The following is a 27,351-nucleotide window of genomic DNA, read 5'->3' on the forward strand; positions in this document are numbered from 1 at the left end:
GTGATAATGTTCGAGCAGTTGCAGCTAGAGCCGTTTTGGCATAGCGCGGTAAAAATGTCGAAATTTGCCGAGCTTCCGACCTTTCGAAGCTTCCTCTCTTCACCCATTTGACCGCATCTCACATCCTGCAATTGCTTCAATCCTTCCACTCAAACTAAGCTCGACATTACCTGTATACATTATGCTTGCTTCAAGAACTATGCTTGCCTCTAGGCCTATTCTCGGCGCTTGCCAGAGGAGAGCTTTCTCAGCAACAGTCAGACAAGTACGAAGCTCCTACAGCTCCGCCAGCCCCAATTGCTGCAGCTCAACCCCCGAAAACTCATCATGGCACTGACAGTGCTCGTCAGGCATCCAAAGTCACCGTTCTAGGTGGTGCGGGGGGTATTGGACAGCCACTATCCTTGCTGATGAAGCTGAACCCTCGGGTCACCGAGCTTGCCCTATACGATATCAAAGGCGGACCTGGTCAGCAACAGAAGCTATACTCTATGGATCACCGCTGATCTTGAGGGCAGGTGTCGCCGCTGATATTGGCCACATCAACACCAAGAGCGTTGTTACCGGCTACCAACCCGATGCCGATGGCTTGAAACAAGCTCTCACTGGTGCAGAAATCGTCCTAATTCCCGCCGGCGTACCAAGAAAGCCAGGCATGACCCGCGATGGTGCCGTTCTTCTCTCATTTCCCATACACGTCTATCCCCCACTTCCGAACAGTCTTCTAACAAAGCCCGCTCACAGACCTCTTCAACACTAACGCCTCCATCGTCCGGGATCTGGCCAAAGCCGTCGCAGACGCCGCCCCAGATGCCAACGTTCTGGTCATCGCCAACCCTGTCAACAGCACTGTCCCCATCTGCGCCGAGATATTCAAGGCAAAAGGCACATACAACCCCAAACGTCTCTTCGGCGTTACAACCCTGGATGTCGTCCGCGCGAGCCGTTTCATCTCGCAACACAAGAGCACGGATCCCGCTGATGAGAACATCACGGTTGTGGGAGGGCACTCAGGTGCCACGATCGTGCCACTCTTGAGCCAATCGGGATACAGTCTTGAGGGCAAGGATTTGGATGACTTCGTCTTCCGTGTGCAATTTGGCGGTGATGAGGTTGTGAAGGCAAAGGACGGTGCTGGATCAGCTACGCTCTCGATGGCCATGGCTGGTGCTCGCTTCGCCGAGAGTTTGCTCAAGGCTGCTCAGGGACAGAAGGGCGTTGTGGAGCCCACGTTTGTTGACAGCCCGCTATACAAGGACCAAGGCATCGACTTCTTCGCCTCGAAGGTGGAGCTAGGACCAAATGGGGTAGAAAAGATCCATGATGTGGGTAAGATCACACCCAAGGAACAGGAACTATTGGATGTTGCCCTGAAAGATCTAAAGAAAAATATTGTGAAAGGTATGTCTTCCGCGCCAGCATTGAACCCTCCTTCCTAGAAGCGCACCACGACTAATTTCTACTTGCAGGTGTCGAGTTTGTCAAGTCGAACCCATAGATAGGGACGCAACTATTCCACTGTAAAGACCATAGGCGGTTATGCTCTAATCCCCGGATATGGGATTTGGAATTTGGCAATGGGCCTGACCTTACCGCCTTCTAAGGATTTGTTGTATTCCCTTTCTCCGAAAATCCTCGAAAGCAAGCAATATTTGTGAAAGTTTCCTTATCAGATAGCTCTGTCTTCATATCAAAGACCTTGACAGGTTGATCTCATCCTTTTCCTCATCTCCTCTACGGCGGATCCCATGCCGCAACATCTCTTCCTTCCCTTTTTCCGCGCCGAACGCAATGCCCTGCATTTCACATTCATGGCATGATGATATCATGCATGAGATTATGACGTCGCTCTACGCTTCTTCTCGTCCGCCACTTTATCCTCCGTCCCTCGCCTTCAATCCATATTCACATCCACACCAACACCACCCATAATCCACACAGCAGTCTCCCATTATACCTATCGACCATGAAAATGGCATCATCCTCCTCACCTGCGCCAACGGCAAGCCATGTAACCAGCTCATCCCATTCCTGCTCCCCAAAAGGAAGCATTTACGCCTAGCAGTCAGCAATGACTCTTCCCGCCAACAGCTCCTCGAAAAATATGCCGGCAAGTCCAAAGCGCAAATCGAGGTCGTCCTGGCGGATTTGACGCAGCCAGATGACTGTAAGAGGATACTAGAAGGTACCACAGCAGTGTATCATGTCAAACCAACTTTCCATCCAAGAGAAACAAAGATCGGGTCCAACATTCCTCTACTCACGCGTACGAACCTTCTCGCTGACCACCTCCCATCGCAGCTATCACATGATCGACGCCGCTCTGACCAACAACCTCAAACACTTCACCTACTCGAGTCTCCGTCCTGCACCCCTGCCTCCGCAAACTCCTAAACCACAACTGCAAGCGCTACATCGAGGCAGCACTGATCGAATCCGGCTGACCCTACACCATCCTTCAACCCTCCAATTCCATCGACCTGTTCCCGATCCGGGAGATACTATCTGACGAGCGGCCGGTTTGCCGCGCGCTTTGGAACCCCGATGTTCCCTTGTGCTACACGTCTCTGTACGATCTCGTGGACGCTTCATCCGCTATCCTCGATCGGTGTGAGGACCATTTCTATGCGACTTATCAAATGGTTTCCACCTCTCCGCCGAAGGGATATGGCGAAGTTTGCAAAATAGTAAGCAAAGTCGTCGTCAAGGACATCAAAGTCGAAAAGATGCCGTTTCAGAAGACTATGGAGAGAGATTAGCCTGTAGAAACTATGTTTGGTCTAGGTGATAATCCGCACACGAGGGATGTTGCGCAGAGGCGGCTGCTTTACTATAACTACAGGGGGTGGGTGGGGAGTACGAATGTGATGAGGTGGGTGCTGGGAAGGGAGCCGATGGGGTGGGAGGGATTGGGTGAAGGGCAAGATGGAGGAAGTGGGAAAGAAATGATGCTAGAAGTCTAAGCCTTGTGGAACGGGACGTGGCAGATATTCAGGGAGCATTTGGGGTCTGCAGTGGGCTCCAACCTCGGCTGGATGGCGATATCGAGAAGTTTCAAGCTAAGGGATTGTTTTCCTTGGATCAGCACTGCAGGGTGTTGACAATCCGTTTGGGCTGTCGACATCTTGTTATCGACTACCACAGTGGGCCCCATCCATGAAAAGGTGGCGCTATCAGACGGAGTTGAGCTTGGAATCTGAACTGGCTGGGTTCACCTAGCAACACGTTGACGGAATATCTCGGCTGGCTTATTCAGGAAACGATCGTTGCCGAGCTTAACCTTGCATCACGTTAACGCAGTATCTTGGCTGTTTGCACACATTTGTTCACAAAGCTAGCATTGCCAGCTCTTGGGGGTACACCTTGTCTCGACATTTTGCCCTTGCCTTCGCACTGCCTAGCTATTGCTCAGGTGTCCGCAGTCTACATTTTCTGGGCCAGGGCCCGGCGTGGGACGTATAAAGACAAAAGACTGCATGAAAACTTGCAAATTCCTTTAGATGCTTGCCGTCCTGTTTGGTCTACCTTTCACCACTCGTATAGTCGTTGACCAAACGGTGTGTCCTTGAAAAAGGGTGTTGAGATCCACTCAAACCTCACGCCCACATTCTTGAATGTCTCCAGCGCCAACCCCTCAACATTGGATAATTGGGATAAGTTATGGTCGTTGGGATCTTGTGCGGAGGGATGCTGGAGCCACCAGATTAGACGTTTGAGCCCAGGCACACACACTTCCTTATTCTTCGCAAGCTCCCGGAACAACACGAGATCATCCTCCGGGCCGGCTGGCTTCTCCTCGCAGCAATTCAGCCTTTCGAGCTGGAGCTCTTCCAACTGTGGTGGTAGGACTTCATGCAACATGGCGTGAGACAGCGTGGCATAAGGCACCGCTAGCCGTTTGAGGGCGGTCCACTGGACGAATGAACCAGGAGACTGCACCGGTTGGTAATTCCTGAGAGCATGGCCCGTTGTAGAGAGTGCAAGTTCTTCGATTGTTGATAGATGGGCTAGCAGTGCGGGTCTGAGATCAACCTCGTGTGCCGGGTCGTTGGGCACCATCAGAGGCTCCCAAGGTGATTCGATCTCGAAAACGAAGCATCTCAAGTGTATGACAGCGTTTAGGAATGCCGTTACAGAATCGCCATGGATGCGCGGACAGCAATTCAGGAATCGAAGGTCCTCCACAGCCGAAAGACCAGCACGGATTCGACGCTGATCAAGCCAGTGCTCATGCTCGAATTTATCCGTGAAGAAGAGCTTCTCGGCCTGTACCTTCCGTACCGATGGCCCCCAAAGGTGCTTGGCTACGATCTCCAAGGGGACGCCAAGTTCCAACCACAGGCGGCCACCATCTTCGTCATAATGGTTCGTGACATGACTGAAATCGAACCGTTGGGCCGTGAGGTCCTTGCATTCAGTGGGGGTACCACCGCCATGAATAGCGGGTGGGTCGTATGAAAGCTTGCGCAGTCCCGGCATGCGACGGATGATGCTGATCTGGGGATAGCTCTGGTACCAGGGAAAGTGGGTGACTCTCAAGGAGAAGGCGGTGGTGTATCTGCCGAGTTCCGGACGCGCCTTCAGGGTTGCGATGAGTTGGTCTGTCCGCTTGAGGGTGGGTATGAATCCTACTGGACATTCCTCGAGTGGCTCCGCGTCCAGGTGAACGATGCGGTAGAGGAGGGGTTCGGTGAGGTTCTTGAAACGATGTGACACAAGCGTGACTCTTGCTAGGTCGCTGTTGAGGGGAATGTTGGCGACGACATTCTTGAGAATCTCGTTTGGAAAGTCTGTCAGCTTCATTGTGGTTGTATTATGATTTCGTTTGTGGTTTGAATCTATGTGTTACTTGGGGAAGAGATAGATGGGAAGGGAAAGAAGAGTGGGTTGGGCGAAACGGAAGTTGCTTAGCGCCAAGCCACTCTGAAACCACAGTATTCATCGGTCGGGCACAAACATACGGACTTCGGAGAAGCGTGGCATCACGCCTACCTTGGAAACGTTTCATATCATCTGCTCAATGATGCTCTTATCTGTTTACTGCAAGCTGGATAGTGGATACCCGCCTTCAACATTTCGTGCTGCTTATGGGCTTAGCCTAGACAATCCCACATTAGCTAATCAATCAGTTGGAGCGACGAACAACGTTGGAGAATCCTCCCATGGGTGAGGGCCGAGGTAGGCTCGTGTCCGCCATCTGAGGTGATCATCTGCTCAAATGTATCTAGGAAGGCGGTGTATACGAGTAGGTCTGCTTAGTTCGCCACGTGGGACGGGGGTTTAGTGGGTCACAGGATATGCCCCTGTTTCAGACGGTTGTCAGGACCCCTGCAAGGGGTAGGAGACATCTGCCTTACCGGCCCACGCCTGTACATGGCTAGCTAGATGCGAGTTTTTCATGAATGGCACAACTAAAGAGAAATCAAACATGACTGACGCAAGTCGATTTGAAAAGCTGTATTCGAAGACTTTTTGGGTATACTCTACCACATCACGTACTACCTCCGAACTCCGATTTCTGTCACGTCAAGCTGTCCTCTTTGAACTCTGCGTGTCACATGAAAAGCACAGTCATGAGCTATGTTGAGATCGATCAGAAGATTGTATGCAATTCTTGTCGTAACAGAGACCTACTCCGCCCGCGCAGCAATTGCACTTCTTCCAGCGAACAAGATGGGGCAGCCTGTATTCCAATCTCAAAGGCTTACCGAACGCCGATCCAGTCCAGTCAAGTATCCAAGCTGGCTCGAGAGGTAAGCAGATTTACCATGTCTTTGGCTGGTTTTGCATAATTTCCAGTCAAAAGTTGCTCGAGACACGGGCATACAGAGTTAACAAGATGCCTGTTGACCCCATCATCGACAAATTCTGAATCTCACTAGGTGGAATTACGTGAATGCATACTTGATTTTAATCATTGATGTGGGATGTGTACCTGTTTGCCCAAGCATTTTGTATGCTGCCAAGGGGATCGGGTATGTGGAATATCAATGCCCCATGGTCAGTTGGTGGGGATGCTGTACTGCGGTATGACTTTGGTGAGGCAGACGTAAATTCAGAATGCGGACATGACTCAGAAGTGTGTTAAGGCTGTGACAGGATTTGATGTCGCATTCGCTCACTGATTGAACTCGATTGGATTGAGTTAGCAGCCACCAATTTCTTTTCGTCAGCTTTTGTTTTATTCTCGCTTTCTAGGCTGCTTGCTCATGCATGAGCTTGAGTGAAAGTTTGTGGAATTTCGGTCGAAGACTTGCTCACTTGCCGGTTCGCTTTTTAGGGAGGTCGCTTCTATTAGCAGTCTCCCAGTTCGACTGCGTGACGCAAACTACGTAAGAGAGGACTTGATCCAGATCAATTCTGAAGTAGTGCCAGCGACATCCTTTCTATAGGGAATCCTACCACCTCAATCCCTCTTCCACCTGTTCCAGCCTGGAACTTCCCCTACACAGACTGTCAGCGTGTCTAGTTCCTTCATGTTCTATGCATGCGTTCCTTCTACATCCTTCCATGCATATTCCATCATTGTTCCTTTCATGTAGCTAGCCATAGATAGCAGTGCTTTGTTCTCCATCAGCTACATAATGGCTGATGGCCCCACCACTGAATCTATACGCTTTCTATCATCACCACTGCTGTGCTACGCTGAGACAGACTCAATCCTACTCCAAAAAATCCGCAACATCTTATGTCCCAATCTGGCAGTAGCTTATCCTCGAGCGTACCTGAATGATCTGGAAAGCACTGGTGGCATGTTTGAGTTAGAAGTCGTACTCCAAACGACCTCGATAGCAGATGGAGATCCAGGTGCCGAAGCGAATATTGAATACAAGCAGAAGGTGGACTCTGTCCAGAAAGCGGTTAGAGGGCGGCTGCAGAGTGCGGTTGCAGCAACACAATGCCCTGTTCCAATTTAAACAACCCCTTGCATCGTGATCTTCAGTTCCCAAAATACCCTCCACCTGCCCAGGATATTCCATGCTGACAGCGGAAATTGGAAATTGGAAATGCTCTCGGAATGAACTTGAGATATGTGATAAATGACGGATGTGAGACAAAGTGTGGCCCAGCGAGCATTGACGGTCTAAGACACACCGCCCTTTTGATTATGCAAAAGATTCGACATCAAGGAGGCTTGATTCCGCATTTACTATTTCCGAAGAGAGTTTCCTTCAAAATACATCCTTCCGGCGTCTTTCTCCTGTCAGCCAGTTTATCAAGATCTCACTGCCTACAAGCTGATCGGTCTATCTTTTCAACTGCACTTTCTCTTCTCAAGAGAATACTTGCCATAATGTTCGCCTTCAAGATCGCACTCGCTGGAGTCCTAAGGTGAGCGCTTTCGAAACCTTTTCCTCCAGTCACGTCTTCAAAAGGTCATTTCCATCTATCACGGAAAGGGAGGAGAAGCTGCTGGAGTCCTAAGGTGAGCGCTTTCGAAACCTTTTCCTCCAGTCACGTCTTCAAAAGGTCATTTCCATCTATCACGGAAAGGGAGGAGAAGCTATGACTCGGCCTCCAAACCCACCACATATCTTCCACCGCTATTCTTTCCTCCCTCTCCCGCCCGGGTTACTTATCCCACACGCTCACCAAACCCAACCAACCCATCACACTAACGCTCCCACAGTCTCCTTCCCCTCTCCCTCACCCACATGCCGCTCGACAGAATCCACCCTCCCCCTCCCAACAGCCTCTCCACCATCACATTCTCCAACCCGACCGCCACAAACGCAAACACCTGTCCCACAATTACATCGACGGTCCGCCCGGACGAGTGCTTCAAGAACCTGCAAGCGTGTCCTCAGTTCGTGATGCTGGAAACGACAACGGTGCCGTGCGGGTGTCCGGCCAGTGCTGAGACGACAACGGTCACGGCTTGTTACGGGTGTGGGAATGTGAGGTGAGCGATTTCTCCGGATCCTGATTTGATATTGCGAGAGCGGAATATGTTTCTTGACGGAATTTGTGATCTTGGGAAGGCAACTACTGACCGGAGAACTTGCAGGTGGACGACTGTGACGGCGAAGGGCTGTTAGGGTTCGCTGAGCATAGAGGAAGGGTGGCGTGGTGTGGTGGATGGGGGCAAGGAGGGATGTCTTGTGAAAGGTTTTCCGTACTGTTGAACGAGGATTCAATCAACAGATGCCATGGCTAGGCGTTGGGGTTATGCTTGTATCTGTGGAGAAAGACTGGGCAGGATCCGCCAGCGTCTACGACCTTGACGATTGAAGTATAACAATGCACCAGTCAAATTACGGCGCCATGATCCGAGGGCGCGTCAAAGAAACAATCGGAGTCGACGTTCTGCAATTAGGATAACGAAATCTTCGCTTTTCTTGTCGCTGCGCAGCTCTCTCTCTGTCTCTCTCTCCATCTTTCTGCCTTTCCCACGAAGTGGCGAAGACATTTGACCTGTAGACCAATTTGACCGATATCAATTTCTCCAATTCTTGATCTAGCATGCTTCCATTTATCAAGTTTAGTAGTGGCACCTACGTGCAGTATTCTCTCCTATACTCGAATTGAATCTCACTGCATGGTGGAGAAAAAACGGGATTCGGAAAGTCACCGAAAACCGCTGATTGTTTTGGCAGCTAGAAGCCTAAGCCAATCAAACTGCCTGGTTAAACATGGGAGGAAGCTGAGGTGGTAAGGGTAAGGTAAGGGTCCAACTGCTGGCGCATTCTACTGAGAGTCCATCGTCCTTCCAGCCTCAGTGAACATTTCAAACTGCCTCCGCATCTTTGTACTACGATGAGACTACCGAACTACAGACTTCCTATGGACTGTGTCAGATATCCTAGCATGCATGCCAGCCGCCGCACGTGTGGTGGCTGCCACTGCCAAAAGCTCCGCTGTCAACGGGACAGTCAGGACAACATCGATAGCTGTTCCCGCTATCTGAACGTAAGAGCATTGTGCGTATATAGCGCGCCTCTACCCACAGGCCATCTCATCACCCACCCATCTAAAGCTTGGAAGAATGCGGTCCACGCGAACCACTTGCAGACATCTTATAAGTCATGAGAGGGAGGTAGGGTTGAGTCTTACCGTGACTACTTCTATATGCTAGTGTCAGCGCTAGGTACGATTTCGGTGCGACTCCTTTTACAGTGGAGATGTTTTTCTTCAAGCAATCACTAAGTCCCATACGAGATGCATAGAGAGTTTTGACTCTCAGTGACGAGTTAGATAGGTCCAAATCAAGTTCACCTCGAGCTTTGAGAATGCGATTCGGCATGATATGAAACTGACATTCAACTAGTTGGTAGCATAATATCTGTAAACTAGTCTTCTGCTGGGTTCTCCAACTCCCTCTCATTCACAACCTCCAACCCGGTCTCGGTCGGCCAGTCCTTCCATCATTACTTGCAGGTTCCTCAAGCTATCCATCCCCTCCTTGCTCCTCATCTTCTCCTCCAGCTCACTAAGATCCTGGTGCCAGTACGACTGCGTAGGTTTTTCATCCAGACTCTCAACCAGTCTCTCGAAATTCTGCACCGATTCGCTCGATTCGGCGTTCAGCACCCACGCTACCAAGTAGACCAGCTCTGCGAGTTCGATAGGAAAGAATTCGATACCCATGGCATCACATATCCAGAAATGGGCCTCTTTCCAGTCGTTGAGCTTTGCATGGCACATGGCGATCTTGCATCTTAGCATGAAATGGAGGTAATTGAATGCGAACATCTCAGTCCGGCCACCCAGCAGCCCCGTCTCAAGAACAGTCTTGGGAGTAAGATACCGGTTTTTGGTGAATGTCTGTACTATGGCTGACATGTACTTGAGGATTGCTTGCGCATGGTACCCCAGGTCACTGAGTTTGACGGCTTCTCGTGACATGGTCATCACACGATCGACAGTATCTTCGACACTCGGGGCTGGTTTCGAGAGCCTCGCGACAACACTGTTCTTGTAATCAGTGTTTACGTGACCGCTTATGGTGAACTTGCGCACGCTGTGGAAAGCGGTGAATGGTTCCAACAAACGACGTTGAGCCGAAGTGGACACTGGTTCAATGATCATATTCTCGTTGGGTTGTGGACGCATGGCGACCTCGAAATGGACATCCGGGAGAGACGCTTCAGCTGGTTCGCAAGTAGCGTCGTGGTGTAACATTATCTGACACAATGATCCTAGATCATCGCAGGCAATCACATAATACATTCTTCCGTAGTCTACGTTGAGATATCTGGGATCTTCCTCCAGAGTGACCGACATGGCGCAGTATTCGAAGGAGTGTGCCTTGCTGCCTGTTCCACCTGCGTACAGTAATGCTATGCCTCCAACGGCTATATTATCATCAAGATTGAAAGTAATGCTTGATACCACGACGAAGAGGTTCTCGTGATACAAGATTTTGATGGCTTCATCGTGGATTTGTCGATTGGTACGAAGAACTGCGGACTGAAAGCGAAAGTAGGAGCACGGCCAGAGCTTTGCACAACATGGATCCTATGAGCACCGCCGACGTCAGCAAACTTCAATACCAGGTATCGCATGACTTACACGGTTAACATGTTCGGCATAGCATTTGACATTTTTGGCCAAGAACAGGTACCGGTAGATCTCGTCGCGTATCTCTCGTGGTAATCGATTCGTAAAGAGGGACACTTCGATGTCAAGGTCAGCCATGGCTGAGCAGACGTTGAGAGGGTCTCGAGGATCATAGGATATAATCGTAAGAGGTGGTTGAGGTCGCTTGGTGGTCTCGCATAGGGAGGGAAATGTCTTCTTGCTCATTAGCAAAGACGACCTTGAGACTACAACTAAAGATTGAGGACCAATGCTCCACGGCTTATCCTTTTTTGTCTTGAGGTCGAAAAACCTGCTGGCATCGTGTTTCAGGATGAGATGAAGATGATGGCAGACTACAAAGCGACATTCAAACGGAAGCCAATGTATTTGTGGCTAATGTTATCTAACGAGGTAAGCTTAGTGTCGATTCGGTACGGTAATTACCGGCGGCTGCGTGGTAACTGTCTTGCTTGATTTCATTCACCAAATCTCAAAGGAGGGCAAATTACAAATTCATACCCCAAACTATGGGATTCTTACAAATTCATACCCCATCTTACATTTTCATACCCCTCACCAAAAAAATGGGGTATGAATTTGTAAGTTGCCAGTCTTTGGGGTATGAATTTGTAAGTTACCATTTCTTGGGGTATGAAAATGTAAGATACCACCAACATCCCTATACCTGTAAATCATTAGAACGGTATTTTAGGGTGTTCCAGGCTACCTACCCCAATTGTTAGTAACCCGAGTTACCGCTAAAGGGTTAAATAGGGGTGTTTGCACTTCACGCTGCAGACACCCCTATTTGACCCTTTATGGGGCCCCCGCAGGGCCCCCGAAGGAATAATTCCTAACACCAACCGCCCCTATAGATGGCAACTTACAAATTCATACCCCTATTTATGGTATCTTACAAAATCATACCACTGTTAATGGTATCTTACAAATTCATACCCCATTGGGGTATGAAAATGTAAGATGGGGTATGAATTTGTAAGAATCCCATAGTTTGGGGTATGAAAATGTAATTTGCCCCTCAAAGGAAGTGCCATAGAAATATGGTAATGTCAGGCTATGAATTTCCAAGCAACTTTCGTTGGATCTAATGCTCTGATCTATTATTTTTCATACTCCCTCCTACATAGTTCCTCATTTTATAGCCCGCTTAATTATTGTGACTGTACGGTTTTTTACTCAGGATATATTACGAAGCTAGCCTAGTGCGGTGCGGAAAATTACATCCGATCCAAAATACCCAGAAATTCATCTCCCTCCAACTACCCACACGCGGGTGACGCAAAAACCTGCACACACCAAGAAATCCCTTCACCTTGTCAGCTGGAATAACTCAACGAATATCCTTCTTATGAATTAGGCTTTGCGGAATAATATATTAGTATTATCGAAATCCTTAAATTACAACGCATAACTTTTCTGCTAGGGTTCTTCGTTGTGAAATCATCATCAAATTTCAAGGTGTGCAGGTTTTTCTGTCACCCGCGTGCTACCCTCCATGGGTCACGAGGTCCAAACGCTGGCTTGGGATCTACGAAGAAGGTGCACCATGCTGATGTGGCACTGACATCTAATCCTGTCATGAAGTGCTACAGAGGAGGTCTCAGGGCCGAAGGCTTCCGAACGCGGTCGTTAACATGCTCTTCCCAGCTTTGTCCGAGCACAAGAAAGCTCGCGTAGGTGGCCGGATCTGGACTATTCCTGAGCAGTGTAACTTAAGGCAACTGAGAGGCACATAGTTTTGTCACTGCGCTGATAGTGTATCCAACCAAAAGATCTGATAAGTCGACAATCTTTCATAAATAGGTACTAACAGCTTTCAGTATTAGCGAAAGGCTCCTTTCGGTGGTCTTTGTTGAGCCACGAAGATGTTGAACCACAAAGAACTTATCTGGATGTCAAGTCGAAGACAAAGCCTGACTTTGTTTGCTGGCAAACAAAGCCTCAACGAAACCCAATGAACGCATAATTCTATCATCTTTTCTCGACTCCTCTTTGATTCCTCCTAGAACTCACCTCACAACAAATATTGCGCAACTAAACTTATCCTAAAAAGAACGATAAAGACTTACGTCTAGTACAACCTCGTATAGATGTCAGACAATATGGCTTTCGACCAAACAGAAAACACCGAGATACCTCTGATCGATTCACTGCAGCCGGCGATAGACAGCTCGCACGGGACAAGTGGAGGAGTGTCTGATTCGCCAACCCGATCCGTCAATGCTTCGCCAACCCGATCCTCGAACTCGAACGGCTCAGTCCGAACGTCTTCTACGGCGGCCTACGAGCGGGCAGAGCGGGAAGCCGAGGACGCTTTCAATCAGCGCATCGAAAACCTGTGCCAGGATTTATGGCCTTCCCCAACGTCTATCAAGCACCGCTTCTTAGCTAGTCAAGCTGCTTTACGCCTACGCACGAATAAGTTCTTTCGCTCTTTTGTACCAGCGCCACAAGTACCACTGATCGAGCACCTCAAAGGTGGAGGTTTCAATCACATCACAAGTATAACACTACCGTCGTCTTACGATGAAGGCCACCGCAATCTCATCCTTCGAGTACCCCGAGAAGGCGAGTCACGGCCTGATCAGCAAGTGGCCACTTTGGATTATGTACGACAGCGAACAGCAATCCCGGTAGCCTCGATCGAGTCTACCGACTTTACCTGCAACAACGCGGTAGGGAAACCATATGCCATCCAGCATCGGATTCCTGGACGAGATTTGGATTCGGTATGGGATGTTCTTAGCCGCTCACAGCGATGTGTAGTTGCAAAAGAAGTGGGCTGCTTGATAAGAGCTCTCTTGTCAGTGGAGAGTCCGGTCGCCGGCACCATTGAAGCAGCTACCAACGGCTCATACACTTCTGCCGAGCTGCCAAATATCGTCCCATTCATACTGACAGATGCACGTGGAGATCTCGTTGAGGAACTGGAGCCGGACGCGACCAGTGGTGCAGGGACTGCTCGTTCGAGCGAGACTACCGTGGAGTTCTTTGAATACTACCTCTCGCGCTGGAGGAAATCTGCTCTCGCAGAGAGTCTTGGGGAGAACAACTGTGACGTCGAATTATACGATGACATGCTCAAAGTCGTGCACGAGATGAACGCCCTGTGCTTGTTCAAGCCAGAATTGAACTGCTTGTGCCACCTTGATTTGCACCCTCGCAACATCATGGTCGAAATCAATTCCGAGGACTCCGTTCGAGTCACAGGGATTCTTGACTGGGACGAAGCGGTGGTCGCACCAAAATTTGTGAACTGTCAACCCCCTGGCTGGCTATGGGGCTACGACAAAGACACCCATACCGAGAATAGCTTACTTCCCTGGCCATATGAGCTGGAGGGGGCCAACAATACACCCTCGACACTCGAGCAACAGGAGCTCAAGTCCATTTTCGATGACCATGCTGGGCCCGAGTACCCACGATTGGCATACTCTGAATCCTCCCGCCTCATGAGGGGACTCTACAGAGTCGCAACACTTGGATTAACAGCGAATTGGCACAGTGCAGCGGCGGAGAGGATTGTGAAAGAGTGGAACATACTGCGCCCGAACTTGACACATGATTTGTAGTCGAACTTGAAAGAGCCGGAAGCAATTATAATAGTGATAGTACAAGTGTTCTCGCTAGGTGAAAAATTTCATCCGAATTGCACAGACCCTTCCTGTCTGTTCAATTGATAATCCAATAGTAATGCATTGTCTCCCTTTTCTACTCCTTTGAAGTGAGGATAACGTTTATTAAAAAAGCACTCAGTTTGATCTTAATTTCGTACCATTGTCCAAAGCATTCATACGTCATACTTTACCATTTTCTCGTTCTTATCCAACGTTCGAGGTCATTAGCAGAGCCCGTTTTGTCACACCGCTTTACGTTGCTTTCATACTGTTATAAAGCCAGTCTGGCTCCGTCAACACGTACGACAATGTCTGGCTCTATAAACTATCCTTGGGAGCCCGCTTTTCGTGTCACATCTCTCTGTGCGTTTCTCTTTGTTTCCAATACAAACGAGCGACACCCTGATATGTTACTTCTACATGTATTCAGGGCCTCCCCAGCTCTGAACCCTCGAAACAATACCTTATCATCCCAGCAATTCTCAAACCACGCTTGCCAACTACCACGCTTACGAACCACCACATTCACGAACCACCACACTTACGACCTACGCGAAACAATTTTACATATAACAAGATGGGAATGGGTAAAAGGTCCACCGTCCACCACTGCCCCAAGGCATCGAAAGGCAACTGCCGCAAGGGGACAGGCACGGATGGAATGCCAATCTGCACCAAGCATCAAAAAAATTGCACGAACGTCACCCGTGTCGGTAAGGTATGCAGCTACCCACGCCTTATAGACGAGCGGTGCAGAGGACCTTGCTCGCGCTAATCGCTTCGCGGATTGAGTATACATTTTGCTTATGAACAGCAAATGGTGTGGCGATTTTTCTGATTTTGCTTTTATGTCCTTTCTTTTCTGGCTATTATACCTGCGTCTTATGAATATAGTGTCCTTACCTGTCAACCCACTTCTGTATCTCTAGTGAAACTGTCTCATGTATTAGAATTGCCCCTGTGTCTGCGTCTCGATACCGATGTCTGGCTGTCGTAGTACAAATCTATTTCCATTTGACTCACATCCTCCCTCCTTTTTTCGCTACGATCGGGCTCATTTGCCAAAAGTCGCGTCGCCAGTCATCCGCTGGATCATGATAGTACGCAAAGAGTCAATCCACGAACATTTAATCTACGCTCTCTAGCAACACATGTAGCATCGGTACTCGTACAAGTCCGCAGTGAAGTCAAGACGAAGACCCGATTCTTCAATTCATTGGAACAGGACATTTTAAGCGTTGGAGGTCTGGACGTCTCTGCGCGACACGTGTAAAAAGGGTTCCACCATCGCCCCGAGCAAGCCGATGTTGATCAGACGAGTTGCCCTAGCCTTAATAGCTACTCGGTATAATACATAGACTATTAAGCCTACAGTAGGATTCCCACCAACAAGTCATGAGCGGAGTCAGCAAGTGACCAGGTACCCGGATCCCGCGTTCATCATCTCCATGTTCAGCGCCATGATTAGTCTGCTACAGATCGCCACAGCTCCGAGGAACCTACAGAAGAAGTCGTCGAAGACTCTCCTAATTGAAGAATTTCAGTGTGGCCATGAATCTTCTGCGCAATAAGTTCGGAAGTCTCAAAGAAGGATCGATCGGGGGCTATTTTCCCCGAAGAACAAAAAGAAGAAGAACAAGATGGGAGGAACTGGGGAGTGCGAAAATGAGGGAGGCTCCATCTGAAGACTGTTCTTTTCATGAGCTCGAGCGCTTGGGGAACTTCGGCTCATCCCTCTCTCTGTATATCTCACTCTATCTCACCATTGCTTACCCTACTTTTTTCTAGCTCACACAATGGAGCTCACCCTTGTCTTCATTACGATCACCGTTGATGGATGAAGCGGCGTGATTAAAGCTAAGTGGTTTAAAGCGATATAGAAGTATCCTGACTTGGAGTGGTGAGAGAACCCGGGTTCGATGAGAGTCGCCCTTCCTAATGGCTGACGTGTCTACATCGAGTATGACGCCTGTCGCCGCCGTCAAAATTACCCTTCAAATGTGAGTAGGGGTGAGCCACCACCTATAGGGTTTCGTACGTCCCCTTTAAGTTACATGAGCTGATACTTTCCTTTGACCGATCAATGTATGTTCATGCACAAGTAACTTTACGCGCGCGAATCAGCGAGATGAGTACTATCTTAAACTGCTGCCGTAATCCGATTGGTATATGCATAGAGACGAATGAGTGTGTGTGATCTCATGTCCTGGATTGGCTGACTTGTTCAATAAGGTGCTTACAGATCGACTGTATCGTCATCCAAGCCACCACGGTCCGGCCCCTTGGTACCCAATCAAGGCCCGTGCCTAGACCAGCTCAAGGCTGACAATAAGGCTATGCTAAAATTCTGCCCATCCCCCAGCCCATACATATACCCCTCGAGACAACTTTACCTAGATGAATTGTTCTATTTAATAAACTTCACTGATAGCCGCGACGGGAATCTATCGTCCAGTGCTTCAAATTTCAAGATGAGCTCGCGCCTATTTGGCAACGGCACCAACTTAGTGCATTGGAAACCCAATCCTAACACTCGTGGCACCTCTGACATCCTAAGCACATGTATCATTACCATGCTACTATGCGTCTGGACCGCCGTGCATCTTAATGTTTCTCCACCTGGAAGCGTTTGGGTACCGAGACTGAGGAAGGTTGGATGGCTGGTTTTGGCACTTCTTGCCCCTGAGATGATCGCTTACACCGCCTGGTATGTGCGCTTTGAATAACATTTTGATCGCCGGATTTGGGACCTGCTAGTTGCCACAGTTCGTCGAAATAGTGTAAGCTAATAAATGGCAGGTCCCAGAGGCGTCGGGCGCTCTCCATAATGCGTGAGGTCAACAAGGCCTTTGCGTTACCGGACCCTCCCTCCTGGCATGAATCAATAGCCAAAGGCGCCAAAAAGGCTGTCACAGGGTTCAAAGGAGTGTTCATGCCACATGACCAAGAACCTGTTCGGGTGAGTTGGAACGATTAGAACTGTGCACTTGAGCGAAGTGCATTGATCTTCTAATAGCAACCGACTCTTGAAGCTCAGAGACCTTCCTCATCTGAGGACCGTCACCCATGGACTATGGTGCATGGATTTTACGCGTTAATGGGTGGAATAGCCTTTGAGATTCCAGGAAACCTTCCCGAATCCCAGAGATTCTTACCTTCCCAAAACAGTGAGACTTGGTTTGTTGGTTACTATGGAATATGTCGGTTACCAGAGCGTGAGACCGGCCGCGACGTAATCCCGAACCTTTCAAAGGAAGAGATAGAATCGAAAAGCAAAGCCAATGGACTCGCGAAGGCTCTTGTCTGCATCCAGGCCTCATGGTTCATTGCACAATGCGTGACGCGTCGTATGTAGAGAGAATACCCTACCTCCGTGGAATCTTGAGGAAGTTACTCTAACAGCCCTGTACAGTCGTACAACGCATCCCGATTAGTTTGCTGGAGCTCAACACGTTTGGTCACGCGATCTGTGCGCTGCTGATATACTTTCTTTGGTGGGAAAAGCCTTTCGAAGTAGACTATCCTACGATGACCCAGGGTCAAATCCTTTGGGATATTCGCTCTTTGATCTGGATGGAGAGCAATCGATCATCTGCTGCCGAGTCATTCCGTCGTGATCTTAGGGATTATCTAAAAAGTGACCAATGGTTCCAGACACTCTCAGAGGTAGAATCTTTCAATTTCGCTTCATTGGGTAGTATTCTTGCACCGCTTTCTCCGCCGAAGACATAGAGAGTGCCATTGATGACTTAACACCTTCTTCTTTGACATATATTGTTCTTTGCATTGATTCTTCGCATGGATGTAAGAGTAATTGCCAAAAAGTTCTTAAATGACCAGCTCGCTTTGGACCACAGATGCTAATACTGCTACCGCAGGAAGACAAGCGACTGCTTTTGCCGTACGAAGAAACGGATGCTAGTCTCGTCGATTCTTCCCAGGACATTCGCAATAACGAAACACGTTTAGAGCAAGAAACAGGGCATGAAGGAGACAACGAAACCGGCTTGACTATCTTGAAGCCCGGTCAAACTCTACAGGGGACAGGTTTCAAGGCGCCAAACCTTGAAAGCATTGTCGATCGAATCGATAAAACGTCTACTAGAAATTTTACAGAGTCTTTCAGCAATCACACCGGATCACATCTACCTCTTCCGAACATTAGGCTCACAACTCAAGACGTCAACCGTTGGAAAATGGCCTGGCGCGCTTATCAGACTGAATTTTATTCTTCTTTGACAGTTCGGCGATGCAAAAACTGGCCCGACACAGATCGATTGGCAGAAATTCCAATAGCCCTCGGTTTCAGTGCGGCAGCATTGATATACGGTGGACTCCACGCATTGGCATGGTTCGCACACTTCGATTCATCTACTGAGCAACTGTTGTGGCGGATCTCCGCTTGCATAGTGATGGGCGGGACTCCTGTCCTCTTCGTTGTATACACCTCTTCAGTTCTACTTAACGAGTTTGCGTTAAGATCTATATCTGAGCTTCCTGAGTACATGGAAAGCGTTATCTTCTTTTCTCTATTTGTTCTTCTTATCTTGATACTTGTGGCATACACATTAGCACGAGCCTACCTGGTGGTCGAATGCTTCATCAACCTCTCACATCTCTCGGCCGGGGTCTACGATGTTCCAAATTGGTCCACGTACTTCCCTCACATCTCTTAGGCGAGCCCCCATTCGAAACAGTATACAACATCTCGCGGATCTTGGACGCCAATACAACGGACATGGCTTCGGAATGGAGTGGCGGAGCGGCATCAAAATGAGTACGGACTGGCACGATGACGGAGGGTGGCGAGGAAGCGGTTTGCCGGTTGAGAATTGCTCTAATACAGTCCTTTTGAACGGAGTGAGATGATATTTAGCATTTTGTCTTAACGACTCTCGTTTTTAGGCGCACAATTATAATGCAGTCATGACAACGGGGCCATTGCACTGGCTAATATTCTCACTCCCTCTCAAAAAACGCATGTCTAGATCAATTTGGGACGCGTTATCAGTGGAGAATATTTCGCAGATTCCTCCGCAAAGACCAAGACTGAGGCCGCCGTCAAGCCAGGATCTTGGACAAGGTCAAAACCAAAGCTTCCCAAATTGGGAGACCGAGAGTCCCAGCGTTGATTCTAAGGGCCCAGAAGGCAAAGAAATTCTGATGCTTCGCCTCAGCACTAGCCTTCTGATCCCTTATCGTGTGTTGATGACAGGAGGAGTATCTGCCAAAAGTGTGCCAAATCCGTATATACAGAAGCCGAAGCACAAAGCTGCTCTGCCCAATTCTTGCGACTTTCACGCGTGATCAGATCTTGGCCCCCTGACGAAAGAAATCATTCCAGAGTCCAACAATGGCAAAAGCTAGGGCACACCAGGCACGACAACATTCGTGAAATGGAACCCAGGGCCCAAAGAAAGCTGTGCAGTGGCTCAATTCAGCGTCTCTAATAAGACAGAAACCCCCGGACCGCACTTGCCATCCTGCCTGTTTTCTTCAACCTGATCATCCCTACATACAATTTGTAAGTTCAACTTCTCCGCAGGGTAACATGAATCATATAAATAGAGCTCACCCGACCGGTGTCACATTCCGCATACGTACCGTACGATGAGAGAATGCATCTTCTCAGGACATTCGATTCAGGCACGGAAGACACTCTCTACCCTTCCTACCGTTTCTAGCAAGGCCATACAGTACATACGCTCCAGTAACTTGCATGACATGATCTCGCTTCATATCACTCGTGTCTGCTCTTCCGAAAAGGGCACGCTGCTGACTGCTCCCATCTGCACACACTGCAATATGCTGCTTACGGTTTGTATCTAGCTCAGACGGCTTTAAGAGGTCATGGCCATCTACTAACAGTATCAGGGTTCTCATGATGTGCGGTATCAAGGGTGCTAGGCCAAGTCTCAATTGACAACGAAGAGAATGGGATCCTTCTGTCTGCAACCTGCTTCGTTCGGCAAGAGAAGCGCGTACTAATGCTTTACGCAAGCGCAGTGTTCCAACGAAGCCAGCGGTGCGTGTGGTCCCTTTCCGGATCCTGTGTATTGGCTACGTGCTGTTTACAGCGGCTTTTTCGCAAGGGTGAGTGGCATATGCGGTACCAGATGATGCGCAGCTGGAGAGGTGATGGAGAGAGATAGGATGAATTAATACATCCCTCCTCACCATATTCTCGTAGGTACCGTGCCGGTACGCAGTTTTCCGTAGACTCCCATACCCAAAGTATCCACTGATGAAGGCTGAGATGACACGAAGATGCGTCACTACCCTGCGTGGCCGGATGATCGGATCTACATTGCTGTTACGAAAAACGTTCCGGATAGAAGCGCAGAAGGGCGATCTACACGAACAAGGCCCGTGCGAAGTGATCGACAGACGCACAAACATGCAGCTCTCCTTTTGGACAGAGGACTATCCAGTCAGACCCTCATGTTACACACAAGCCGGGTAACAAAGGCGATCTCTTCGCGTTCCGTTTGGGTGGAAGATAAGGCCCGAGTCCATGCGGGGTCTGCGTTATCATTGACCAACCTTCGACGATCTTGGGCAAATTACAAATTCATACCCCAAACTATGGGGTTCTTACAAATTCATACCCCATCTTACATTTTCATACCCCTCACCAAAAAAATGGGGTATGAATTTGTAAGTTGCCAGTCTTTGGGGTATGAATTTGTAAGTTACCATTTCTTGGGGTATGAAAATGTAAGATAACACCAACATCCCTATATCTGTAAATCATTAGAAGGGTATTTTAGGGTATTCCAGGCTACCTACCCTAATTGTTAGTAACCCGAGTTAACGCTAAAGGGTTAAATAGGGGTGTTTGCACTTCACGCTGCAGACACTCCTAAGAGGCCCCGCAGGGCCCCCGGAGGAATAATTCCTAACACCAACCCGCCCTATAGATGGCAACTTACAAAATCATACCCCTATTAATGGTATCTTACAAAATCATACCCCTGTTAATGGTATCTTACAAATTCATACCCCATTGGGGTATGAAAATGTAAGATGGGGTATGAATTTGTAAGAATCCCATAGTTTGGGGTATGAAAATGTAATTTGCCCGACGATCTTCCGGAGCATACTTCCCCTTCTTCACAACTGCATTGTGAGTGTCAGTCCAAAATCAGCCAATCGACGCCAAATGCCGAGACGATGCTTAGCTTTACAACTCGTCCCCGTTGATCCTTCAGACTCAGTCTTACACCTCGGCTCACCTTTAAAGAGTGGTTACAATGTCGGCGAGAGGTACTTTATTCAATTCAGGTAAGTCAGCCTTTGTACTAGTACATGCGCACCGAGAAGGAAGTAGGAGATAGCTATAACACCGATGCTCGATCTTCAATTTACGAATATTAACGGTACATACAGAGGCAAATCACTTACCAATACCCCAAATTGTGAAATGCTTACCGATTCATACTGTCTTGGTTATGGTTCGGTAAGTTGCCATCTATTGGTGTATGATTCAGTAATTTACCAGTCATCGTCTTCCTTTCCAGGGGGTTAATCCACTAATAGACAATTAGAAAGATGATTAAAAAAAGTCTAAGCTTGTAAAGTGTTGGAACGACTCAACACTCGCTACCACTAGTACTCATTCGGCCTAGTCATTGATATATGAAGGCCTTCCCTATATATAGATATCCTTCTTTCTTAGATATTATTAAGAATATTATATCTAATAATAAGTCTTATTATAGTAGTAATTATATACTTAGATATTATTAATATTAATTAGTATACTTTAATAATAGTATATAGATTAGTAAGGCTATACTCTTAAAAGAAGTTCGCTATTAATGTCGTCGCGATAGCTTTATACGATTCTATAATTATATAATCGATTTAGCTCTCGAGTATTATTAATTAAATAAAACTATAATTTCTATAATTTCTACGACTTTTATCTAGTAGAGAATACTTAGAAAATATTAAGCTTTATATTATATTAATATATAATATATATTTAAAATAAAATTTAAGAAGAAATCTAAAGCTTTATCTTTAGTCGAATCGCTTAATACTATAACTCTATATTAATTAGAGAATATATTATTTAAAGAAGTTAATTTAATAGATATCGATAAGAGAATTAAATAATTTATTCGTTAGAGAATATAAGACTATAATAAAAATAAATGAAAGTCCCTCTCGAATATCTTTATTAAGAAATTTCGACTATTCGCTAAGAAGAACTTTAAGATTCTTTTTAAAAAGAATCTCTATAATTTATAAAACTATTTATAAACTAATAAAGTCTATATTAAAAAAGAATAAGAGGTTTTAATAGCCGAATTATTAGCGAATATAATTTAAGAAGAAATCTTATAACTATTAGACGACGAGAATCGTTCTTTATTAAAGTATTATTCTTCTTAGTAGCAGCCTTATTATTAGTCTTATCGATCGGAGAATACTATTTCTCTTCCGCCGTAATAGCCTTATTAGTAGCCTTATCGACCGGAGAATACTATTCCTCTCCCCCCGCAATCGCCTTATCGACTAAAGAATTCTACTCTAATTGTCAAGGAAATGGATGACTGGGTCATGAATTCATAGTGGTGTAAAAAGATGTTCATTATTCTATGTGCCTGCAGGGCAGATATGTGCGGTGCCAAGCCACGCTAGGCCCAATTGGGTGGTGGCTCTGGAGGAGGCCTTGGCGTACCGTGACAACATGCCCGCAAAGAATGAAAAAAAAGACACGTCCTCGTGGCTGCATCCCTGGATAGCTACATCAAGCGTGCGCCGTCCATATATCTATACACCTATCCTTGGCCTATAGCCTCCATATCCTTCGCATATCGAATGTAGCCGAGCGGAGAGGCGAGAGTGAGAAGAGAGGCGAGGAGTGAGGTAGAAAGTGGAGTACTGCTGAGGCGAGGGGAAGGATCTCCGCAATTATGCATAGTGGCTTGGTGTGGAATTATGGAGAGTGTGTGACGTGGGATCTTGGAGAGCTGAGCCGTGTTCTTGATGATGGTGACCTTGTTGTCGCTTGATTTCTCCGTAGATTTCTCCACATTTGCCTGTTGCAATGGCTTATGCTTCTGTTCCTGCTCTTGCTGTGCCGGCTTTGGCATTATGACTGACTGCTTTTGCTGTGGCTGCAGTGGGTTGAAATGCTTGTCGAATGCCTGGCGAAGCATTACTTGAAGCGCTGGTAGAAGGATATTCGTGAAGGAGTGGTTTTGCTCTGCCGTGAAACCGCGAATTATCTGGCTGTTGGAAGACATGATGTGATGTCAAATGGCCTATTGAAAGGATTGACTTGATTGGCTAATTTTGCGTAGGCTGTGACGGCCTAGCTGCGTAGCGGAGCGCGGGGGCTGACTGTCGGTATATCGTGACTGCGGGTTGAGTGACGGTATAGACGACTTGGGAGGACCTGGGTTAGGTGTTGCTACCAATTGTCAAGGAAATGGATGACTGGGTCATGAATTCATGGTGTTGTAAAAAGATGTTCATTATTCTATGTGCCTGCAGGGCAGATATGTGCGGTGCCAAGCCACGCTAGGCCCAATTGGGTGGTGGCTCTGGAGGAGGCCTTGGCGTACCGTGACACTAATTCTTTCTCTAATATTAGCCTACGACCTAAATTATCGAGCTCTATATCTACTATTCTTATCTTATTAAATTATTTAAAATTTCGATATTAAATAAAATTATAGTTATAATAAGAAACTTATTACTCTAATTAAATTATATATTATTAAGAAGAAGTATAACGAAAGTCTTATTAAGAGTTTTAGCTATAAATTTATAATTTTTATAAATCTTTATATAAAAGTCGAGATTTCTTATTAAATTCTTCTAATAGTATTTTTAACTATATTAAAATCTATAGTATTAAAATACTATTACTTTAACTATTAAGGAATTAATTTTACTATTTAATAACTCTTTAATCGATTTTAGAGTTATTTTAAGAGAGAAGAATATCGTTATTTTATACTTTATAAATAAAATAATAATAATCTAAAAAGCTTACTTCGAGCTAGTCTCGAAAAGAATAAAGAAATTATCTTTAATAAGATAATTTAATAACTTCGTTAAGTCTAAAGAGAATTAAATTACGAATTTTAATTAGATATAATACTTCGAAATAAGATAGTTATTTCTTATAGTAATATTTCTATATATAATATTATAATTTTATAATAAATAATTATAATTATAGAGTTAATTAATAATATTTATATTATAATTAAAAATTATAAAGAGACTATAAAGACTAAAAGATTCGAGCTATTTAGATTTATAATATACTTTATTAATCGAAAATATTATATTAATTAATCTCTAAATTAAAATAATTATAATAGATTATCTTTATAGATAACTAGCTTCTAGAAAAAGTAATATTTTATCTATAAGAAGATAGACTATTAATTAATAAAGTATATTAATAAGAAATAATAGAAGTCTCGAAATAAGTTTATAAAACGATTTATCGACTTTATTAATAAGCGATATAACTTCTATATTTAAGAGTTTAAAAGTTAGAAAAATAAGATCGAGGATTATAAAATCTTAACTCTCGATATTTAAAAAATTAACTTAAAAGAGATTAAGAACTTTATTATAACTACTTTTATAGTTATATCGAATTAAGCTTAAATATATTACTTAAAGCTTTTTAATTATTTTATATATTATAATATTATTAAATTTAATAACTTTCTTAATATTAGTTAATATATCTTAAAGTAGTTTTATAATATTATATTAGATATCGAAGCTATATATATATCTACTATTAAATATAATTAAGTAAAAACTTATATAAGAGAATTTAATATATAATTAAATATTACTATTAATAATATTATTATCTAATTTAAAATTGAAATAATAGTATTAATTAGAAAATTTATAGTAAATTCATTTATTAGCTAAGTCGATTTCCACGTAATATAAACTAATATTCTATTTTTATTATATATTTAAAATATAAATAAGCTAGAGATCTATCTAAATAATTTTAAAAACTAAGTTATTTTAAGAAATAGTTCTATAGTCTTAATTATTCGCTTTTATAAATATTTATTCTTAATATAGAATTCTATATTAGTTAACTATCTAATCGATATCGAGTTATATTAATTATATTATTAATTCGATTATCTCTTAATTAATAAACTTATTTATACTCTAGAGAAAGTCGAGTATAATAACTCGAAATATTATTATATACTTAAGCGAATTATCGAGTTCTATATACTCTATTAGAAATACTTTTAATCTTTAAATTATTTTAAATTCTCGCTTAAAGACGAGGATAATATTTATTTTAATTATATAATTATTATTAATATTCTCTATATTAATAATAGCCTAATTCTATAAATCGTTAATAAGAGAACTTCTTTTTAGATCACCCGCTGGTTAATAAATATAATTATATTTTATATATAAAATATACTAAGACTATACTAAATAGACGTATATATTAAATCTCTTAATATTATTATTTATAACGCTAAAATTAACTTTAATAATATCGAGTTTAAATAAAACGTTAAAACTCTAAATATTTAAATAAAATATATATTAATTAAGGCTACTAATTTTATTAACTTAGTAAAATAATATTATACTTTATTAAGATAAGTTTATCTAATAATTACTACGAAATTAAAGAATTAAAATATTAAAAAGAAGATTTATTTATAAATAATTATTAAGGTTATTAACGATATAGTCGAATATAATAGTATTATTTTTATATTACTAGTTTTTAAAATCTTTTCTTATATTATAAATAATAACGTATTAACTTTATCTATTATTAAGAGAATAAAAGTTATTAATATAATAATAATTAAAGTTATAAAACTTTATATTAAGAGATAAGTTAATAACGCTCTATATTAGCGAAATAACTTTTAGATTATAAAAATATATAATACTTTAATTAGTTCTTCGATACTAATATAAAGAACGTATTAAAAAAAAATTAAACTATATAAATTGCTAGCCACTTCTCAAGAGATATATATTATCAAATTATCTAATAATTTTATAGACTTTCGAATTACTATTATTAAGCTATATTTAAAAAAAATAGATATTCTAATCGAGTCTCTCGAGTTTTTTTAAATAAGAATCTTTATAATTAAATGATATTTAATACGAAAATAACGATAATTAAGATTATTAAGACTCTTTTTAAAACGCTTTACTACGTTATAACCCTTCTCGATATTAATATATTCTTATTTATTTTCGAAATTTAGCTAATATTATAATTTATATATCTAAGTTTATATTATAATTATCTTTATTAAACTTTTAGATATCTTAATAAAAAGAATTTAATAAATATTTAAAAAGAATATATTTAAGATTATAAAGATCGAAGATATTCTCGTAGAAGTATAGATATTTAATAGTCGTTTTATGAATTAAGTTAAGAATAAGAATATTAAGAAAGTCTTCGAGAAGTCGCGATTAGTAGTATAAGTATTTAACGAACTAATTAATAACTTATTATCGTCTTAATATTAGCTATCTTATAGCTATCTCTATATCTACGCGATATTATTTAGATATATATATAATCTTAATTTAAGTTAATTAGAGATATCTTTATTTTAACCTTAGCTAAAATAGAATTATCTTTAAAAATAATACTTTATATTATTCTCCCCCTCTATAAAATTACTAAGTTCGATATTTACTAGTTTTAGATATATTATAAATACTATATAAAGAAGCTAGAAATAACCCCCTCTATATTTAATACTTATTTATTATTTAATAATAATATAATAGTAATTATTAGCTTATAAATCGATAACTCTCTTATCATCGATATTATCGAGTTTATAAATATAGAATTATAAGAATTATATATCGCTAAATTATTAGCTAAATTATTCGAGAGACTTATTTTAAAATAGCCTCTCGAATTTAATAAATTCGTTATTACTTTTAAAAATAATATAAAAATTAGTTAACTTAGATAAGCGAAGAAGATTTAATTATTTATAAAATTATTTATAAAAGAATAATATATTATCTAGCGAGTATAAGAAGTATATATTATTACTATTTTATAGCTATAAGCGATATTCGCTCTATTATATATTATCTAGATTATAGAGTTTATATATAAAAATATTTAATATTTAAATCACTATTTTTTATAATAAATAAAAGAAAAAAG

At 43.7% G+C, this 27,351-nt stretch overlaps 6 protein-coding genes across 6 annotated transcripts; 3 read left to right on the plus strand and 3 right to left on the minus strand.

Moving 5' to 3' along the window:
• Window positions 1–181: 181 nt before the first annotated feature.
• On the plus strand, window positions 182–1,498 carry HO133_002967 (uncharacterized protein; the record flags this gene model as incomplete). Its single annotated transcript, XM_037293891.1, has 5 exons — window positions 182–265; window positions 351–468; window positions 519–668; window positions 745–1,401; window positions 1,470–1,498. 5 exons carry the CDS (start codon window positions 182–184, stop codon window positions 1,496–1,498), a joined length of 1,038 nt encoding a protein of 345 aa, XP_037149969.1.
• Window positions 1,499–3,528: 2,030 nt separating this feature from the next.
• On the minus strand, window positions 3,529–4,803 carry HO133_002968 (uncharacterized protein; the record flags this gene model as incomplete). Its single annotated transcript, XM_037293892.1, has 1 exon — window positions 3,529–4,803. One exon carries the CDS (start codon window positions 4,801–4,803, stop codon window positions 3,529–3,531), a length of 1,275 nt encoding a protein of 424 aa, XP_037149970.1.
• A 4,518-nt stretch (window positions 4,804–9,321) lies between these two features.
• HO133_002969 (uncharacterized protein) lies at window positions 9,322–10,638 on the minus strand (the record flags this gene model as incomplete). Its single annotated transcript, XM_037293893.1, has 2 exons — window positions 9,322–10,410; window positions 10,513–10,638. 2 exons carry the CDS (start codon window positions 10,636–10,638, stop codon window positions 9,322–9,324), a joined length of 1,215 nt encoding a protein of 404 aa, XP_037149971.1.
• Window positions 10,639–12,644: 2,006 nt separating this feature from the next.
• HO133_002970 (uncharacterized protein) lies at window positions 12,645–14,114 on the plus strand (the record flags this gene model as incomplete). Its single annotated transcript, XM_037293894.1, has 1 exon — window positions 12,645–14,114. One exon carries the CDS (start codon window positions 12,645–12,647, stop codon window positions 14,112–14,114), a length of 1,470 nt encoding a protein of 489 aa, XP_037149972.1.
• Window positions 14,115–16,986: 2,872 nt separating this feature from the next.
• Window positions 16,987–18,835, plus strand: HO133_002971 (uncharacterized protein; the record flags this gene model as incomplete). The annotated part of the gene is made up of 4 exons (XM_037293895.1): window positions 16,987–17,118; window positions 17,176–17,506; window positions 17,572–17,825; window positions 18,038–18,835. 4 exons carry the CDS (start codon window positions 16,987–16,989, stop codon window positions 18,833–18,835), a joined length of 1,515 nt encoding a protein of 504 aa, XP_037149973.1.
• Window positions 18,836–22,948: 4,113 nt separating this feature from the next.
• HO133_002972 (uncharacterized protein) lies at window positions 22,949–23,416 on the minus strand (the record flags this gene model as incomplete). Its single annotated transcript, XM_037293896.1, is given in 2 exon segments — window positions 22,949–23,317; window positions 23,333–23,416. 2 exon segments carry the CDS (start codon window positions 23,414–23,416, stop codon window positions 22,949–22,951), a joined length of 453 nt encoding a protein of 150 aa, XP_037149974.1.
• Between the last annotated feature and the right edge of the window lie 3,935 nt (window positions 23,417–27,351).

This window comes from Letharia lupina, assembly GCF_014066315.1.
Source record: "Letharia lupina isolate WasteWater1 chromosome Unknown contig_16, whole genome shotgun sequence".
Taxonomy (NCBI): domain Eukaryota; kingdom Fungi; phylum Ascomycota; class Lecanoromycetes; order Lecanorales; family Parmeliaceae; genus Letharia; species Letharia lupina.